This window comes from Condylostylus longicornis, unplaced genomic scaffold (assembly GCF_029603195.1).
Source record: "Condylostylus longicornis isolate FDR11 unplaced genomic scaffold, ASM2960319v2 ptg000086l, whole genome shotgun sequence".
Lineage (NCBI taxonomy): Eukaryota > Metazoa > Arthropoda > Insecta > Diptera > Dolichopodidae > Condylostylus > Condylostylus longicornis.
In genome coordinates, this window is record NW_026578054.1 from 384993 (window position 1) to 402539 (window position 17547).

General features: G+C 27.1%; 6 protein-coding genes across 7 annotated transcripts; 3 read left to right on the top strand and 3 right to left on the bottom strand.

Annotated features, from left to right (window-relative positions):
- The first annotated feature begins 552 nt into the window (after positions 1-552).
- LOC129613681 (alpha-amylase 1-like) lies at positions 553-2904 on the top strand. 2 transcript variants are annotated; one of them, XM_055527851.1, is made up of 4 exons: positions 553-974; positions 1061-1282; positions 1345-1821; positions 1899-2904. In XM_055527851.1, the coding sequence occupies exons 2-4, from the start codon at positions 1103-1105 to the stop codon at positions 2727-2729; spliced, it is 1488 nt and encodes a 495-aa protein (XP_055383826.1). In that variant the 5' UTR covers positions 553-974; positions 1061-1102; the 3' UTR covers positions 2730-2904. The 2 variants fall into 2 exon arrangements, with proteins under 2 accessions (XP_055383826.1, XP_055383827.1); XM_055527852.1 differs by lacking the exon at positions 553-974 and having other exon boundaries at positions 1052-1282.
- Positions 2905-3110: 206 nt separating this feature from the next.
- Positions 3111-5707, top strand: LOC129613678 (alpha-amylase-related protein-like). Its single transcript, XM_055527848.1, has 3 exons — positions 3111-4155; positions 4224-4697; positions 4805-5707. Exons 1-3 carry the CDS (start codon positions 3976-3978, stop codon positions 5639-5641), a joined length of 1491 nt encoding a protein of 496 aa, XP_055383823.1. The 5' UTR covers positions 3111-3975; the 3' UTR covers positions 5642-5707.
- Positions 5708-6144: 437 nt separating this feature from the next.
- Positions 6145-8729, top strand: LOC129613686 (ketimine reductase mu-crystallin). Its single transcript, XM_055527858.1, has 3 exons — positions 6145-8217; positions 8298-8498; positions 8555-8729. The coding sequence occupies exons 1-3, from the start codon at positions 7446-7448 to the stop codon at positions 8620-8622; spliced, it is 1041 nt and encodes a 346-aa protein (XP_055383833.1). The 5' UTR covers positions 6145-7445; the 3' UTR covers positions 8623-8729.
- Positions 8691-10787, bottom strand: LOC129613685 (alpha-amylase 1-like). Its single transcript, XM_055527857.1, has 4 exons — positions 10240-10787; positions 9574-10163; positions 9210-9511; positions 8691-9151 (listed from the first exon to the last, which is right to left on the bottom strand). Exons 1-4 carry the CDS (start codon positions 10411-10413, stop codon positions 8736-8738), a joined length of 1482 nt encoding a protein of 493 aa, XP_055383832.1. The 5' UTR covers positions 10414-10787; the 3' UTR covers positions 8691-8735.
- Positions 10788-11177: 390 nt separating this feature from the next.
- On the bottom strand, positions 11178-13668 carry LOC129613688 (alpha-amylase 1-like). The gene is made up of 5 exons (XM_055527860.1): positions 13602-13668; positions 12686-13557; positions 12038-12624; positions 11659-11969; positions 11178-11593 (listed from the first exon to the last, which is right to left on the bottom strand). Exons 2-5 carry the CDS (start codon positions 12857-12859, stop codon positions 11178-11180), a joined length of 1488 nt encoding a protein of 495 aa, XP_055383835.1. The 5' UTR covers positions 12860-13557; positions 13602-13668.
- A 173-nt stretch (positions 13669-13841) lies between these two features.
- LOC129613700 (alpha-amylase 4N-like) lies at positions 13842-15764 on the bottom strand. Its single transcript, XM_055527872.1, has 4 exons — positions 15511-15764; positions 14853-15442; positions 14486-14796; positions 13842-14396 (listed from the first exon to the last, which is right to left on the bottom strand). The coding sequence occupies exons 1-4, from the start codon at positions 15682-15684 to the stop codon at positions 13981-13983; spliced, it is 1491 nt and encodes a 496-aa protein (XP_055383847.1). The 5' UTR covers positions 15685-15764; the 3' UTR covers positions 13842-13980.
- Between the last annotated feature and the right edge of the window lie 1783 nt (positions 15765-17547).

The window sequence follows — 17547 nt, forward strand, 5'->3', positions numbered from 1 at the left end:
ACAATAAAATTACTTCCAGTTAAATATACCGACTTTCAAAAAACGCATGTATTCTACGTACGTATAATAATGTACGCATGCCATTATTACAACTGAGAAAACTAGATTTCTTCTCTTTAAAATAGATTCATATGTATAAAGAGAAATCACATAAAAAATTATGTATTTTTAGAAATATTAAGAATTATGACACAATATATTATAGTGTATGGAAAATTATCGATATATTAAGTAATCGATATTTTCGATATATCGTTAAACTTATCGCTATGTTCTGTAATATGCAGATCGTGTAAGGTAATTGCTTAAAATGAACTTTAAACTACAAGTGTGTAACATAGATTTCCAAGTTTTTCAATTTCCAATTTTTACATTAATCAACATCAAATATTTTCCTTTAGAATAAATATACTACAGTTAATGATATCTTCACGAAACATTCAGACTGAGTGAATCAAACGAATATAACCGGATTTTTTTTTTTTCATTTCATTAATCAAATGGAAAAATAGGTATAAACTAAACAGTTCATAATAAACGATGATCGATAGTTTCAAAGTCGATATAATATATCGAATAAAGTTGTTCTAAAATAATCGTTTTTAATTTAGTACTACAATAATTCAAAATATTATGATATGCTTACCGACAATCTAATGCACCACTCTTTTGTATCGAAAAAGTAATCCAACACATAAGCTGTATCCCGAATAATATATTTTTACATTTTATTGTTATAAATATGAAACAAAACATATAATTTTTGCATAAAAAACTCAGAGAATTTGACCAGTTTCTCTATTTAATGTAAAATTCTTCTCTGAAAAATAATATTTCAAAAGAGAAAGAGAGTTCAATTCAGTTCAAAATCACATTTGTACCGATTAACTTCTTGGAGAAAATTTATTTCATATAAGTAATTAAATATATTTTTGCAATTCATCAATTTATCTTATATTAGAATTAATATTATGGTAATTTTAAAGCCGATATTATATTTAATTTAAAATTTTCTGTACAATTAATATTGAAAACCAATTCCATATTTTACAAATTTTAGATCGTATTTGTTTGTTTGAATTGATTATATGGAAATATAAAAATGAATATTAAAATATTCTTATTGCTGTATACTATATTTTGTGTCAAAGATTCAAATGGATTACAATATGATAAATGGTATAATCGTAGTGGAATTGTTCATTTATTTGAATGGAAATGGGATGATATCGCATTAGAATGTGAAAGATTTTTAGCACCAAAAGGATATGCAGCAGTTCAGGTATAAGTTTACAATATTTAAAAAAAAATCAAATATGAATTTGAGAAAAACAAAAATACTAGACATCACCTGTACATGAAAATATCATAGAAATTAATCGTCCTTGGTGGGAACGTTATCAACCTATTTCATATAAATTAGTTACAAGATCTGGTAATAGTGCACAATTTTCTAATATGGTGCAAAAATGTAATAGTGTTGGAGTGAAAATTTATGTTGATTTAGTAATTAATCATATGGCAGCTGAACCCCCTAATGGTGTAGTAATTGGTACTGGTGGTAGCACAGCTAATCCAGATAAAAAATATTATCCTGCTGTTCCTTATTCATACAATGAGTTTCATCCAACTTGTGCGATATATGATTATAATAATCCGTATCAAGTAAGAAATTGCGAATTAGTTGGTTTAAAGGATCTTAATCAAACTATTGAAAGTGTTCGGAAAAAAATTGTTGATACAATGAATTATTTGATTGATTTAGGTGTAAGTGGATTTCGAGTTGATGCCTCAAAACATATGTGGCCAAGTGATTTAAAAGTAAATAAATATTAATATATATTATTGTCTTGTAGAATTACTTTTAGTTACTTATATTTTGAAATTTTTGTTTTTAGATTTTATATGGACGTTTAAAAAATTTAAGTATTGATCATGGTTTTCCACCTAATACCAAACCTTTTATATATCATGAAGTTATTGATAACGGTGGAGAAGCAATATCAAAATATGAATACAATAGTATGGGTGCCGTAACAGAATTTCGATTTTCATCAGAAATAGGACGTGCTTTTAAAGGCGGAAATTATTTAAAATGGTTAATTAGTTTTGGACCTGAATGGGGTTTTCTACAATCACAAGATGCAATCGTATTTATTGATAATCATGATAATCAACGATCAAAAAATTGGAATATTTTAACATATAAAGAATCAAAACAGTATAAAATGGCAAGTGCTTTTATGTTAGCATTTCCATATGGGATTCCAAGAATTATGAGTTCATTTGATTTTCAAAAATCTGATGATGGTCCACCAGCTGATATTAATGAAAATATAATATCACCATCAATTAATTTAGATGGTAGTTGCGGTAATGGATGGGTTTGTGAGCACCGATGGCGTCAAATTTCTAATATGATTGGTTTTAAAAATATTGCTAATGGAAGTGAAATTAAAAATTGGTGGGATAATGGAAAAAATCAAATAGCATTTTCTCGTGGTAATTTAGCTTTTATAGCTTTTAATGGTGAAGATAAAAATTTTGATGAAATTTTACAAACAAATTTACCACCTGGTGAATATTGTGATATTATATCTGGAATAAAAATAAATAATAGATGCAATGGTAAACAAATAACAGTCGACTCAAATGGTAAATCAAGAATTAGAATTGCCAGTTTTGAATATGATGGTGTTCTTGCAATACATCAAGGATCAAAATTATAGAAAATGGCATACTATTTTTTACCATCTATATTTATTTAATAGTTTCATTCTATATACATATGTATATATATAATTTTGCATAAAAGAATTTTTTGTAAAAAATTTTGATATTAGCATTTATGCTACATGAGTACATTTTATTGTTGAATTTTAACTTACAACAATTATTATTCCTTCACAGGGCTAATAATTCTATGTACATATGTACAATATTTATCTACTCTAATATTGTCAATATTTTAAATTTATTTCTAATAATAAATTTCATTTTATAATAATTTCAATTTATATATGTATGTAGTTTAAAAATAAAATGTACTCAAAATATTGTTGAAAGTAATTGAATTGAATGAATTGTTAGGTAGAGGACCAAATCACCCCACTTAAATTTATTTTTGAAGATAATAATCATACCGCATAATAATGGAAATTTAATTGTGGTCGTTCGAGTGCTATATTACGGAGTAGTTATTCGACTTTGTTTTCTTTATATCTCTTTCATCTTTTATACTGGATTTAAAGAATTATCGTTTTTCAGATGAATTTAGAAATTTGAAATATTATAAAAGTTTTTAAATTAATTGAGGTATATTTTGTTTTTGTTGAGTTCATAGAAGGTGGAATCACAACAATGAAGTGACATTTATATTGAATCACTCATAAGTAGTCAATTACATTACGATATTAGTATTGACATATGTATGTATATTAATTTATGTATATAAATTAATTGAACTTTGTAACTTATAATTGAATCAATCAAGAAGCAATCCTAATTGAATACATCTTTGTACAAGATACTTCGCATAAATATGAATAATTCCGTTATACAATATTTTATAAGATTTTGAGTGTGTGTGGCGATGCATTCATATTTAAATGGACAGAGAAGTACACACAAATTCTTGATATTTAGCAAACTGGCATACTAAATTCATTCAATAATTAATTAATTAAATAATATCTATTAAAAAATGATAAATTGTTTCTTGACTTATCACTTAAACGAAAAGTCATTCTGCTGTTATTATTTTTAGAATAGTTTGTTATTACTTTGAATTTCAGTGTGATATCGAACCTTTTGAATATTACAATAGAGTATGTGAATAAAGAATAATCTTATCATTCGTAAGTATATTGAAGACATTATCAAGATTAATAACAAGTTTGATCATACGGAAATGTATAAAAGGCTAGAAAATACCATTTAAATTTAATTAAATTTGATTTTTGCAATACGGAAAAGATGTTTTCAAAAATTTTGCTATTATTAATAGCGTTGTATTTTAATTATATAAACGCGCAACATAATCCAAATCAATGGAATGATCGAAGTGGAATTGTACATTTATTTGAATGGAAATGGGATGATATTGCTGAAGAATGTGAAAGATTTTTAGCACCAAAAGGATTTGCTGGAGTTCAGGTACAATTCAGGTTTATTAATTGATATCATTTCGGTATATAACTAATATATAATTTAATATTAAAAAGGTTTCGCCAGTTCATGAAAATGTTGTTGTACCAAATCGACCATGGTACGAAAGATATCAACCGATGTCATATAAGTTAAATACACGTTCCGGTGATGAAAAACAATTTGCTTCAATGGTACGCCGTTGCAATGATGTTGGTATTAGAATATATGTTGATATTATTTTGAATCATATGGCTGCAGATCAAGGACGTGATGCTGTTGGTACTGGTGGAACACGTGCTAATCCAGGAAATAAAGATTTTCCAGCTATACCATATTCTCATTTAGATTTTCATCAAACTTGTTCAATAAACAATTATAATAATCCGGTTGAAGTTAGAAATTGTGAATTAGTTGGTCTTAAAGATTTAGATCAAAGTAAAAAATATGTTCAAGATAAAATGGTTGAAGCATTAGATCATTTAGTTGACTTGGGTGTTGCAGGATTTAGAGTTGATGCTGCTAAACACATGTGGCCAATTGATATGGAGGTAAATTTTTTATAATATATGAAAAACTGTTATAATTCAGTGTTGAAAAACTGTTTCTTATAGTGTCTTCAAAAAGCACAATTTTAATATTTTTAAATAATTTATAGGTTATTTTTAAACGAGTAAAAAATCTTAATACTAATTATGGTTTTGCACCGAATTCTAGACCATTCATTTTCCAAGAAGTAATTGATAATGGTGGTGAAGCAATTTCTAAATATGAATATAATCATATAGGTGCTGTTACGGAATTTAGATTTTCAAAAGAAATTAGTCGAGCTTTTAAAGGTCATAATGATTTGAAATGGTTGAAAACTTGGGGTCCAGAATGGGATTTCTTACCCACACAAGATGCTTTAGTTTTTGTTGATAATCATGATAATCAACGTGATCATGGTGGTGGTGGTGATATTTTAACATATAAACAATCGAAACAATATAAAATGGCAACAGCATTTATGTTAGCACATCCCTACGGAATACCACGTGTAATGAGTTCATTTGATTTTAATCATAAAGATCAGGGACCACCAAAAGATGAGAAAGAAAATTTAATATCACCAAAAATTAATTTAGATGGAAGTTGCGGTGATGGATGGGTTTGTGAACATCGTTGGCGTCAAATAACTAATATGATTGGTTTTAGAAATACTGTTAAAGGAACTGGCCTTAATGATTGGTGGGATAATGGAAAAAATCAAATTGCTTTCTGTCGGGGTGGATCTGGTTTTATTGTTTTCAATGGCGATCATACTGATATTGATAGAGATTTTCAAACTTGTTTACCACCTGGAGTATATTGTGATATAATCTCAGGTGATAAAGTATCTGGAAAATGTACTGGAAAATCGGTTACAATAAAAGAACATGGCTATGGTCACATAACATTACGTAAAGATGAATATGATGGTGTATTAGCTATTCATTTGGGAACTAAATTGTAATTTGTATTAAAAAATTAAAATATATGAAAGTAAAAAAAGTATTGTTTGTTATTTAAGATTACATACATATTAGCACGTATATGTACGTACATCGAAAGTTTAACGTAGCAGAAAACAAAAATAATTGAAAATTTAATTGTGTTCAAAATAAATTTTTAAAATTTTATTCGACTATTTGCAATCTTACAAGAAAATTCTCAACATATTTAATTTAAAATTTTAATTTACAAATTAAAAACATGTATGTAAGCTTATTATATAGTGGGAGCTTTGCGAATAACTAGGAATAACTTTATTTTTTGTTCACACATAAACAATTTCATATTTACGCCAATGCATATGCAATACAAAAGTTATTCTTCAATTAAAAGCTGTTTTAAGTATTGATAATGCTCATTTTATTTTCATTATTATTTATTATCGAATTATTATCATCACTCGTCCAGTAAATACATAATAGTAATTCTTTACAATTATGGAATCGTATATAGACGTAGACTTACCGTTATGCAATAGGAAATAGGTAATAAAAGTATTTAAGAAAATATTTTTTATAGACAAATTCTCAAAAGTATAGGGATACGGATCACATACTGTTCGTTGAGAACTAAGAAAAGAATCAGAAAGACGGTTATTGTTTCACTGGAATAGACAACGAATTCGCGGTTGCAACACGCAATGGAACTTCTTGGAGATTATGACCATAAGCGATTTAAAAAGATTATTGGGTTAGACAAGAATCTATTGAGAATTCTCACCTGGGCCTTGTCGGGGATTGAATTCTCATTGTAGACTTAGGGGGCACTTCGTTAAGCTGGATTTGCAAAGTACACTTGCAAATTCTGTGGAAAGGATGAAGAGACCTTGGTATTTTTCTGGGACAATGTAATGTTCTCGTTCGAAGTGGTCTCGAGGAGAAGGAAATACTGGTGGGATTTGCTCTGACAGTGGGGGATTTGAAGCCTTTCGGATCTCATTGGGTGCAGTTCATCAGTTAGGTGCAAAAATCTACAATCTACAAATAATAAATAGATTAAGATAGTATAATCTTTAGATACTTGCATTAAACGAAAGCGCGAAAAACCCGTATTACCTTTTTTATAATTATTATGTATAAATTATCAATCAATTATTGAAATTGAGAAATGAGAGTAAGAAAGAAAGATTTTTTTGTATAGCATATATAATTTTACTTACCACTTACTAGTGAAAGAGAAATGAAAAATTTCTGATAAAATAATCTCAAAACTCAACATTTTTTAAGGTTGTTGGATATTATAAATGAATACTTGATGGCTGGTCGGATTGCTCATTTTAATTATTTGAAACTGAGTCATAAAACATTTTTACTCTTATTCTCTCTCATTTTTTTTTTAAATCAAAGCTTAATAAGACTATATAAATATATATGTATATTATTTTTAAACCGAACTTTTTATAGCGTGGTGTGAAAATTTTATGATCACTTGGTTAAAAATACATTAATAAAATACGCAATTACTTTTACAATATACTCAATTGTGTTTTCAATAGACTCTATTGAAGATAAATAAAATTTTTTTTTATGTTGTCTTATCTAATATAAGTATTGATTATCATTAAAAGAAATAATTAAAACAAAAAATATTCTCTCTCTCTCTCCTCAATTCAGTTTTATAAAGTTAAAATTAATCAGTACTTACCGTGCATTCGTTTTGAGCGCATGTTGCATAATATAAAATCGGATAAGAAAATACTTTATTTATTCTATACATAAATATTTTTTTGCAATAAAAACAAAACAAGAAATAATTATACTACAAAAATGTCAGTACCAGTAATAATATCAGATGAACAAGTTAAAAAAATTATTACATGGCCTATAGTTAATGAAGCTGTAGAAGAAGCTTTTAAGGCTATTTGTTGTTCAGCTGATTTTGCTTGGTTACGAAAACATAATAAAGAATCATCAGCTGATCAACCAGCAAGAACTAGAACAAATATAAATAATATTAATAATCATGGGTTATTATTTACAATGCCGGGTTTTGTCTCGAACTATACATTAAATTCAAAAAAATATAGTACACTTGGTTGTAAAATGGTAACAATGTTTAAAGAGAATGAAAAACGTAATCCACCATTACCAAGTATTTTAGCTAATATAGCATTATTTAATTCAGAGACCGGTCAATTAGAATGTATTATTGATGGAACTGAAATAACAGCTTGGAGAACGGCAGCTGCATCAGTTATTGCAACAAAATATTTATATTTTAAACGTAAAAATTATATTAAAGAGCCAATTGTTGCTATAATCGGTTGTGGTGTTCAAGGTAAAAGTCATTCACTTGGATTATGCCATACATTTCCTATAAAATCTATACAATTATGGAATCGTACAACCGAAAAAGCTTTCAGTTTATTGAATTGTTTAGAAAGTGAAAAAGAAAATTTTATAAATAAAAACATAAATATAACAGTATTTTCAAGTATTGATGATTGTGTTAGGAATGCTGATATAATCGTAACATCAACTTATGTTGATGAGCCTATTATCCATTTTAATATGTTAAAAAAAGATGTTCATATTAACGGTAAAAATATTTTGTTTTTCCAAACATAGATATTTGTTATTTGGTTTCTAATGAAAAGAATTTTATTTCTTCTATTTAAGCTGTTGGCTGTGGGCCTACAAGTCATCATGTTGAATTATCACAAAAAATTTACGATAAAAGTATTTTGTATATTGATCACTGGGCTGGAGCTTCAGTTGAATTAAAAGATCTTAAATGTAATATCGTTTGCGAAGTTGGAGAAGCAATAATTGATCAAACTAAAATTCCGGAAGAAGGAATATCAATTTTCCAATCTTTAGGTAAACATTTTGCTAATAAGAATGTTGTATAAACTAAATTTTCAATATTAAAATAGGAATGGCAGTAGAAGATGTAACCACTGCGCAAGCTCTTTATGAAGCTTTTAAAAAGCAATGTGAATAAAATATTATTCTTTTTAACTTTATTGTATTATGTTTTGTCAAAAATAATCAAATATAAAGTATTTGGAATTTAATGAGTGTTATTAAATAAATAGTATTTTAATCTTAAATAAATTAAAGTTTTTCAGTATAAAGTAATACAATCGCTTTTTTAGCATCTAGTACCAGATTTGCCTTACCATTTTTATCAACTTCAAATACACTTCCAACACATTTGTTTTCCAACATTCCGCCGTCATATAAATTACAATATTTTCCAGCTGGTAAAGAAGTTGGTAAATTAGCGTTGATTTGATTTTGTTCATTATTGATCAAAACAAATCCTTTGTTTTCTCTACTGAATGCAATGGCATTGTTACCATTATCCCACCAATTAGTTAAAGGGGCGTCTCCAACCATATTTCTAAATTTAACAAGCTGCCGGATTTCTTTCCAACGATGTTCACATACCCAACCAGAACTTTTAGTACATAGACCATCAGAGTCAAATGTAGGTGAAATAATATTCTCTTGATTGTCTTTTGGTGGTCCTATATAGATAATATTTTTTCATAAAAGTTGTTTCATTTTTGTTATTTGAAAATTTACCTTGATTTTTGTCGGAAAAGTAAAAAGAACTCATGACTCTAGGTAAACCATATGGATGTGTTAACATGAAAGCTGTTGCTAATTTATACCATTCTTCATTTTTGTATGTTAATATTGATGAACTGTGATCTCGTTGATTATCATGGTTATCAACAAATACAACTGAATAATCAGATTCTAAGAAACCCCATTCTGGACCCCAACTTCTTACCCAATGTAATTTATTATACCCTCTGAAAAGACTACCAATTTCAGCAGAATATCTAAATTCTGTAACGCGGCCCATAGGAGTATAATCACTCCTGTAAAAAAATAAAGAAAAAATATGATTATAAATTTGCATGACAAGATTCGCAATACTCACTTTTTTATTGTATCACCACCGAAATCGATAACTTCTTGATAAATGAATGGTCTAGCACATGTAGAAAAATTAAATTGAGTATTCAAATTTTTTAAATTTTTATAGATTTCCCTTAAATCTCTTGGCCACATATGCTTTGCAGCATCAATTCTAAAACCAGCTACTCCAAGATCGATTAAATCATTTAAAAATTCAATAATTTTTTCACGAACATGTGGTTTAGTTTGATTTAAGTCTCTTAGGCCAACTAATTCACAATCACGAACTTGTTTTGGATCTTGATAATTGTATATACCGCAAACTGGATTAAAATCGTCTGGTGTATATGGTACAGCCGGAAATAATTTTTCACCTGGTATCGCATCAGAGTTTGCAGTTCCAAAAATTTTAATTCTGTTTTGATCATATGCTGCCATATGATTGATAACAGCATCAACATAAATTCTAACACCAACTGCATTACATCTCCGAATCATATCTTGCAATTCCTCACGGTTTCCTGATCTTGTAATCAGCTTATATGAAATTGGTTGATAACGTTCATACCATGGTCGATTTTTAATTATAACGTTTTCATTAACTGGAGAAAGCTAAAAAAAAAGAACTAATTTAATTTTTTTGTTTTGCTCAAAATTAAATAAAAAAGTGAGTTTATAGCGTACTTACTTGAACTCCTCCAAATCCATTTGGCCCTAAATAATTTTCACATTCTTCAGCAATATCTTCCCATTTCCATTCAAATAAGTGAACAATTGTTGTCCGATTATCAAGAAAATGTGGATCATGATAACCTGCTGCTAAAATTAATAAATTTGCAAATAAAATTGTTAAAGCTAGCATTATCCGGTATATATTTGTTATCAATTAATTGGAATTAAAATGCAGTATGCTAAATTGCACAGAATCATTTTAGTTTTTATAGAAAAATTGAAAAAAAGCTTTCCCCTGGCGTGTTTTTGACCTCAAAGGTAAGTAACACTAAATGCAGTGTAAACAATTTTAAAATTTCTATTTAAATGATTAAATCGAGATTTGAACTTGAAATATTTGAACTTGCAACAGCAACAAAGTATCATTTCACACACATATATTAAATACTAAAAGGATGGTAAACGGCTGGTAGGACAGGATTCTTTATAAATAACACAACAGCGAACTGATTAATTTGAAGAGTTTCTGACCCTTTACATGGTCAATTTGATCTAACTTAACATACAATTACTCGCACTTTTTTAAAACAGATAATCACCCATATTCTCGGAGACCATATTGTCGTTGAACTGATCGGACCTTATTCAACATAGTATCGAGCCTTTCAATATATAAAATTCCAAATTTTAAAATTTATTATTTCTGAAAATCTGAAATCTTTGGAATAATATCTAATGCCTTGTAATTGTGTTCCGACTGAGAGATTATGGGTAAACATACTGACACTCTTACACCGATATTAAGTGAAATTATCCATTTCGTTAATTTTGCATTAGTAATTTGAATACGACTAAATTTGGTTAACTTGTCCTATACCATAGCGCAATTTAAATTAAAATTAAAAAGTTAAATAACTTTTATTTAACAATCTTTATTACAATTATTTTTCATATTTAAATTTGATCGGTGTACAATAAGACGATAGCACTTCTCGAATCTAATGTAACACTAGTTTTACCGCTTTCATCAACTTCAATAAGGCTACCTGCGCATATTCTTTTAATTTTACCTCCTTCGTATAAATTGCAATACATGCCGGGAGGTAATGAAGTTTGTAAATATGCAGTAACTGAATTTGGTTCATTATTGATAGCAACAAAACCTTTGCGTTCTCTGCTAAATGCGATAGCATCTTTTCCATTATCCCACCAATTAGTTAAAGGAGCACCTTCAACCATATTTCTAAATTTAACAAGTTGTTCAATTTCTTTCCAACGATGTTCACACACCCAACCAGATGTCTTAGTACATAGACCATCAGAATCAAATGTCGGTGAAATAATGTTTTCCTGATTATCACTTGGTGGACCTTTATAATTAGCATATTATATAATATAAATTTATATAAATCAATTACATCTATAATTAAATTACCTTGACTTGGATCAGAAAAGTAAAATGAGCTCATAATACGTGTTAAACCATATGGATGTGTTAGCATAAATGTTGAGGCCAATTTATATAGTTTATCATTTTTATATGTTAAAATTGATTCACCACCAGCACCATGTCCTCTTTGAATATCATGATTATCAACAAATACAAGTGCATCTTCTGATTGAAGAAAATCAAATTTAGGACCCCAATTTTTTGCCATATTTAATGTTAGATTTCCTCTGAATAAATTTCCAATTTCAATAGAATGCTTAAATTCTGTAACACGACCCATATCCGTATAATCAAAGCTAAACACAAAAAAAAAACATTTTTATTTTTCCATTTAATAAATTTTCTTATAATTGCTATTATATACTTCTTAATATTTTCATCACCCAAATCAATTACTTCCTGATAGATAAATGGTCTGGAATTTCGTGGAAAAAATTCAGTATTCAAATTTTTTATGTTTTCATAAATTTGTTTTAAATCTTTTGGCCACATATGTTTAGCAGCATCAATTCTAAAACCAGCTACACCCGTATCTACTAAATCATTAAAGAATCCGACAATTTTTTCACGAACATGTTGTTTACTTTGATTTAAGTCTCGTAAACCAACTAATTCACAATTACGTACTTGTACTGGATCTTGATAATTTTTTATAGAACAAACTGGATTGAAATCATCTGCTGTATATGGTACAGCTGGATAACTTTTTTCTTTTGGATTTGCACTAGAATTAGCAGTACCAAAAACTTCCATATTTTCTTCATTATATGCTGCCATATGATTTATAACAGCATCAACATATATTCTTACACCAGCTGCATTACATCTCTGAATCATATTTTGTAAATCTTCACGATTACCTGATCTTGTAATCAATTTATATGAAATTGGTTGATAACGTTCATACCATGGTCGATTTTTAATTATAACGTTTTCATTAACTGGAGAAAGCTATAATTAAATTAAAATATATTGTTGATTTATTTCTTTAGAACTTTATACTTTAACATACTTGAACACCACCAAATCCTTTTGGTCCTAAATAATTTTCACATTCACGAGCAATATCCCTCCATTTCCATTCAAATAAATGGACAATTGTTGTTCGATTATCAAGAAAATGTGGATCATGATAACCTGCTGTAAAAATGAAAAAATTTGCTAATAAGATTGTTAAAATTAGCATTTTAGACGGTGTCTTTATGTTATCACTTAATTGAAATCGGATTGTAGTTTGTTCAACTGCACACCATAATCATTGCCTTTTATAGAAAATCAAAAAGAAAGCTTTTTATATTTTGTAAGTTCTTGACCTTTAGAATAAATTGTGTTCATAATAATGCAATATTGTAATAATATTGTTGCAATATTGTATTCATAAACATTTTAAAAGAAAATTACGAAATTTATTCTATTTGAAAATGTTTTCCTCACTCCTACTTGCGACTTGAAATTTTTAATTAACTATATGTTAATAGTCGTCATTTTTGAGTTAATTACAGTAGATTACAATATTGATTTAATGTTATAGTTAAATAATCAAAATCATTATTTTTTATTGATTTTTAATTATGTAGGAAAAATTAATTAAAATAAGCTGCTCACCTCCATTTACATAATAATTTAATAAATTTTATATAATTATCACTCTTATCATCTAACAGATAAGTTATCAAACATTGGAATCATTAATTTATTTAGTTGTGGTACTCTCAATTATGTCAAACTCTTAATAAATGATTGCTAATAAAAGGATAACAAATTTGATAATAAACTGTACTATTTTCAAAAATTACTATGCTCAGGTAATATTCAGTTGTTTTACATGCGATTGTATCATAAAATAATTGTTCGCCTAAACATATGCAATAATAATTTTGAATTCTTTTTTGAGTTTTCTTTTGCAAAACGATTAGAAACCAGAACACTCTATTTTACAGGAATTCTAGAATAGTTCATACACTAGACTGATATTATTTAAAACAAAAGAGCTATCAAACCTAAATAAAATTATTTAGAAAATATCCTATAAAATGGCACTACAGATACTATCTTATAGGTCTTAATACAAGTTTAATAACCATTTAAATACTTTTTTAATTCATACATAAAAATTATTTAATAGAATTAGTAAATATTTAGCTGCAGCTCTATTAATGTTTATTTTACTACAGTTTCTAAAAGTTACTAAGAAGAAATTTTATTGTTACATTTCAAAATGATGAAAATTTTCCTTAATAAAATTCAAAATAATAATTACATATTCAAACTTACAAGTTTTATTGTTGAACATTCAAATAATAATATTTAAATTTTATCTGTATATAGCAATACAATAGCTTTTTTAGAATCTAAAACAATATTTGCCTTGCCACTTCCATCAACTTCAATTACTCTTCCAGCACATTTATTTTGGACCAATCCCCCTTCATATAAATTACAATATTTTCCAGCTGGTAAAGATGTTTGTAAATTTGCGCTAATTTGATTTGATTCATTATTGATGACAATAAATCCTTTGCCTTCTCTACTGAATGCAATAGCATTATTACCATTATCCCACCAATTAGTTAAAGGAGCATTTCCAACCAAATTTCTAAATTTAACAAGTTGTTGAATTTCTTTCCAACGATGTTCACATACCCAACCAGATTCTATAGTGCAAAGACCATTAGAATCAAATGAAGGTGAGATAATATTTCCTTGTTTATCTTGTGGCGGACCTATATTCAATAATTAAATTTTAGATATTGTTTCATTTTTGCTTTTAAATAGGAACATACTTATGTATGGTAAAAAAAAAATTAATTACCTTGACTAGGGTCAGAGAAATGGAAAGAACTCATAACTCTTGTCCAACCATATGGATGAGCAAGCATGAAAGCTGAAGCTAATTTATAAAGTTGATCATTTTTGTAAGTTAAAATTGATGATCCACCAGCTCCATGTCCTCTTTGATTATCATGATTATCAACAAATACGATTGAATCATCAGTTTGCAAGAAATCCCATTCGGGACCCCAATTTTTTGTCCATTTCAATTTATTGTTACCTCTGAAAAGATTTCCAATTTCGGCAGAAAATTTGAATTCTGTAACACGTCCCATATGTTTGTAATCATATCTACAAAATTAACAATCTTATATAAAAATTCAATCGATTAATTTTCTTAATTTTACTTTTTGATATTTTCACCACCTAAATCGATAACTTCTTGATAGATTAATGGTCTGGCATTTTGTGGGAAACCAAAATTAGTATTCAAATTTTTTACTCTTTTATAAATAACTTCTAAATCTTCTGGCCACATATGTTTGGCAGCATCTATTCTAAAACCAGCTACACCAAGATCAATCAATTCATTGAAGAATTCAACAATTTTATTTCGTACATTCTCTTTTGTGTGATTTAAATCTCTAAGACCAGCTAATTCACAATTACGTACTTGTACTGGATCTTGATAATTTTGTATAGAACAAATTGGATGAAAATCATCTGGAGTATATGGTACAGCAGGAAAATATCTATCACCTGGATTCGATTCAGAGTTAGCTGTACCAAAAACTTTAATTTTAGTTGGATCATATGCTGCCATATGATTGATAACAGCATCAACATAAATTCTAACACCAACTGCATTACATCTCCGAATCATATCTTGCAATTCTTCACGATTTCCTGATCTTGTAATCAATTTATATGAAATTGGTTGATAACGTTCATACCATGGTCGATTATTCATTACAGCGTTTTCATTTACAGGAGAAAGCTAAAAATTAAATTAACATTAATATTTAGTTTGCATTCGTATATATATACCAATATATATAAATATACCTGAACTCCACCGAATCCATTTGGTCCCAGGTAATTTTCACATTCTTTTGCAATATCTTCCCATTTCCATTCAAATAAATGAACGATTGCTGTACGATTATCAACAAAATGTGTATTGTGATAACCCGCAGTTAAAATTAAAAGGTTTGCTATAACAGCTATCAAAAATAGCATCTCAATATTATTTTTGTTATCAATGTTTTGAAATCAAATTGCAATTGGTTCTCTACATTTAAATTATCTCTTTATATATTAAAAATTCGTAAAGCTTTCTAATAATACAATTGCAAATTTGAATTAGTAAATGAATCACAATATTTTAAATGACGTCATGTTAAGAGGGTTATTTTATTAATAGCATTAGAGATCAATTGGTAAAATATTTTGCATTTTTGAAAAATTAATTTTAGATTTATTTTGATACGATTACAGTTAAGATGGGTACATATATGAGTTTGAAAATAAAATTTTCCATAAAATTACATATATTTTAATAAAATGCAAATATATAAAATATAGTTGCATTAAACTAAATTATGCAATTCAATTAACAATTCCATTTTAGTTTCAATTGTATAAATAAAAAATATTGTTTACAAAAAAAAAATAAACAATGTGATTCAAAACACTTGAATAACTTCAAAATGGATAACTGTAAACTTGATTTTTTAATATGATAAACATTTTAGAATATCACCTGCTTAATATTTATTTAAATATTATTTGTTTGATAAGTAACCAAATATCTTCGTCGGACCTAACTATCAGACATTAGGAAGGTTCTGCGATCTATATTTGTTTTCTAATTCTTCTTTTATTTTCCATTTAAACTTGACATTTAAAGTGCTTTCTAGATACATTGCTGTATTTTGATTTGATACTCCAGCACAATTCAAATAAAATTGTGGCGGATCCACATTAATTTTTTTTTCTTGTTTAAATTCACATCTTACAAATCACTTGTATAAAGTACGTATGATATAGGATATATAATACAATACTGCCTTGAGGCACATCCGCTCTAAGGCACATTTCTCTAAGCGTGGAGTACTCCTTATTCTGTTTAATTCTAAAAAAAAATTCAGTTAAATATGATTCAACCAACACTACAAGTTCTAAAGGTATCAATCTTTTAAGTTTAAATAACAAGCCTTCGTGTCAAATTTTATCTTCGGAATATCTTCGGAATCCAATTAATTTTTAGTTTGTCCGCATTTAAATTTTAATTTCTAATAATATCATATTTGAAGCTTCTATCCAAATTATATTAAATATGATTCAACCAACACTACAAGTTCTAAAGGTATCAATCTTTTAAGTTTAAATAACAAGCCTTCGTGTCAAATTTTATCTTCGGAATATCTTCGGAATCCAATTAATCTTTAGTCTGTCCGCATTTAAATTTTAATTTCTAATAATATCATATTTGAAGCTTCTATCCAAATTATGGTTTTGTTAACTAAAGTGGGTTTTAAAAAAAAAATTAAAATTTATTATTAAAATTTTTTTTAAATTAAAACTAACGGTATCTTTGAAAATAACATATTATTTCTAAATTTTTATTTTTTTTTTACATACATTTCATTTCATTTTTTTTTTTTGTTAATTTTCATTTAAAAGGATATGTATATTACCCTTTAATATGGAATTTTTTTTTTTATATATATGTATATAAATTTTAAAATTGAAAAATAAAATATTATTTCATTTCGAAAACGTACAATGTACAATCATGTTTTTTACTTCCTTTTTCATTTCGGAAATTTTCAATTTAAAAATTTTAATTTACAATATAATTTACTTACATAATTTTGTTATTGTTTTTGGGAAACATTTAATAAACATTACAATAAATTAATATATGTATATAATAATTTTGTATATATAATTATTTATATAAAAACAAATAATTATTATTTATAAATAGATTTTTATTTTTCTGCTTTAAAGGTATTAGAAATTTTATAAGAAAAAATTGTTTTTTTTTTAAAATATTGTTTTTGTTTTTTTTTTTTTAAATATATACTATACAAATTC

What these genes read in the sequence shown, in the direction of transcription:
- LOC129613681 (XM_055527851.1), top strand. Translation starts at nt 1,103, where the DNA reads ATGAATATTAAAATATTCTTATTGCTGTATACTATATTTTGTGTCAAA. An exon ending in AAGGATATGCAGCAGTTCAG is followed by an intron (nt 1,283 to 1,344) that starts GTATAAGTTTAC and finishes CAAAAATACTAG; the next exon opens with ACATCACCTGTACATGAAAA. An exon ending in TGTGGCCAAGTGATTTAAAA is followed by an intron (nt 1,822 to 1,898) that starts GTAAATAAATAT and finishes TTTTGTTTTTAG; the next exon opens with ATTTTATATGGACGTTTAAA.
- LOC129613678 (XM_055527848.1), top strand. Translation starts at nt 3,976, where the DNA reads ATGTTTTCAAAAATTTTGCTATTATTAATAGCGTTGTATTTTAATTAT. An exon ending in AAGGATTTGCTGGAGTTCAG is followed by an intron (nt 4,156 to 4,223) that starts GTACAATTCAGG and finishes AATATTAAAAAG; the next exon opens with GTTTCGCCAGTTCATGAAAA. An exon ending in TGTGGCCAATTGATATGGAG is followed by an intron (nt 4,698 to 4,804) that starts GTAAATTTTTTA and finishes AATAATTTATAG; the next exon opens with GTTATTTTTAAACGAGTAAA.
- LOC129613686 (XM_055527858.1), top strand. Translation starts at nt 7,446, where the DNA reads ATGTCAGTACCAGTAATAATATCAGATGAACAAGTTAAAAAAATTATT. An exon ending in AAAAGATGTTCATATTAACG is followed by an intron (nt 8,218 to 8,297) that starts GTAAAAATATTT and finishes CTTCTATTTAAG; the next exon opens with CTGTTGGCTGTGGGCCTACA. An exon ending in ATCAATTTTCCAATCTTTAG is followed by an intron (nt 8,499 to 8,554) that starts GTAAACATTTTG and finishes ATATTAAAATAG; the next exon opens with GAATGGCAGTAGAAGATGTA.
- LOC129613685 (XM_055527857.1), bottom strand. Translation starts at nt 10,413, where the DNA reads ATGCTAGCTTTAACAATTTTATTTGCAAATTTATTAATTTTAGCAGCA. An exon ending in ATGGATTTGGAGGAGTTCAA is followed by an intron (nt 10,164 to 10,239) that starts GTAAGTACGCTA and finishes CTTTTTTTTTAG; the next exon opens with CTTTCTCCAGTTAATGAAAA. An exon ending in GGTGGTGATACAATAAAAAA is followed by an intron (nt 9,512 to 9,573) that starts GTGAGTATTGCG and finishes ATTTTTTTACAG; the next exon opens with GAGTGATTATACTCCTATGG.
- LOC129613688 (XM_055527860.1), bottom strand. Translation starts at nt 12,859, where the DNA reads ATGCTAATTTTAACAATCTTATTAGCAAATTTTTTCATTTTTACAGCA. An exon ending in AAGGATTTGGTGGTGTTCAA is followed by an intron (nt 12,625 to 12,685) that starts GTATGTTAAAGT and finishes ATTTAATTATAG; the next exon opens with CTTTCTCCAGTTAATGAAAA. An exon ending in GGTGATGAAAATATTAAGAA is followed by an intron (nt 11,970 to 12,037) that starts GTATATAATAGC and finishes TTTTGTGTTTAG; the next exon opens with CTTTGATTATACGGATATGG.
- LOC129613700 (XM_055527872.1), bottom strand. Translation starts at nt 15,684, where the DNA reads ATGCTATTTTTGATAGCTGTTATAGCAAACCTTTTAATTTTAACTGCG. An exon ending in ATGGATTCGGTGGAGTTCAG is followed by an intron (nt 15,443 to 15,510) that starts GTATATTTATAT and finishes TTTAATTTTTAG; the next exon opens with CTTTCTCCTGTAAATGAAAA. An exon ending in TTTCTCTGACCCTAGTCAAG is followed by an intron (nt 14,397 to 14,485) that starts GTAATTAATTTT and finishes TATTGAATATAG; the next exon opens with GTCCGCCACAAGATAAACAA.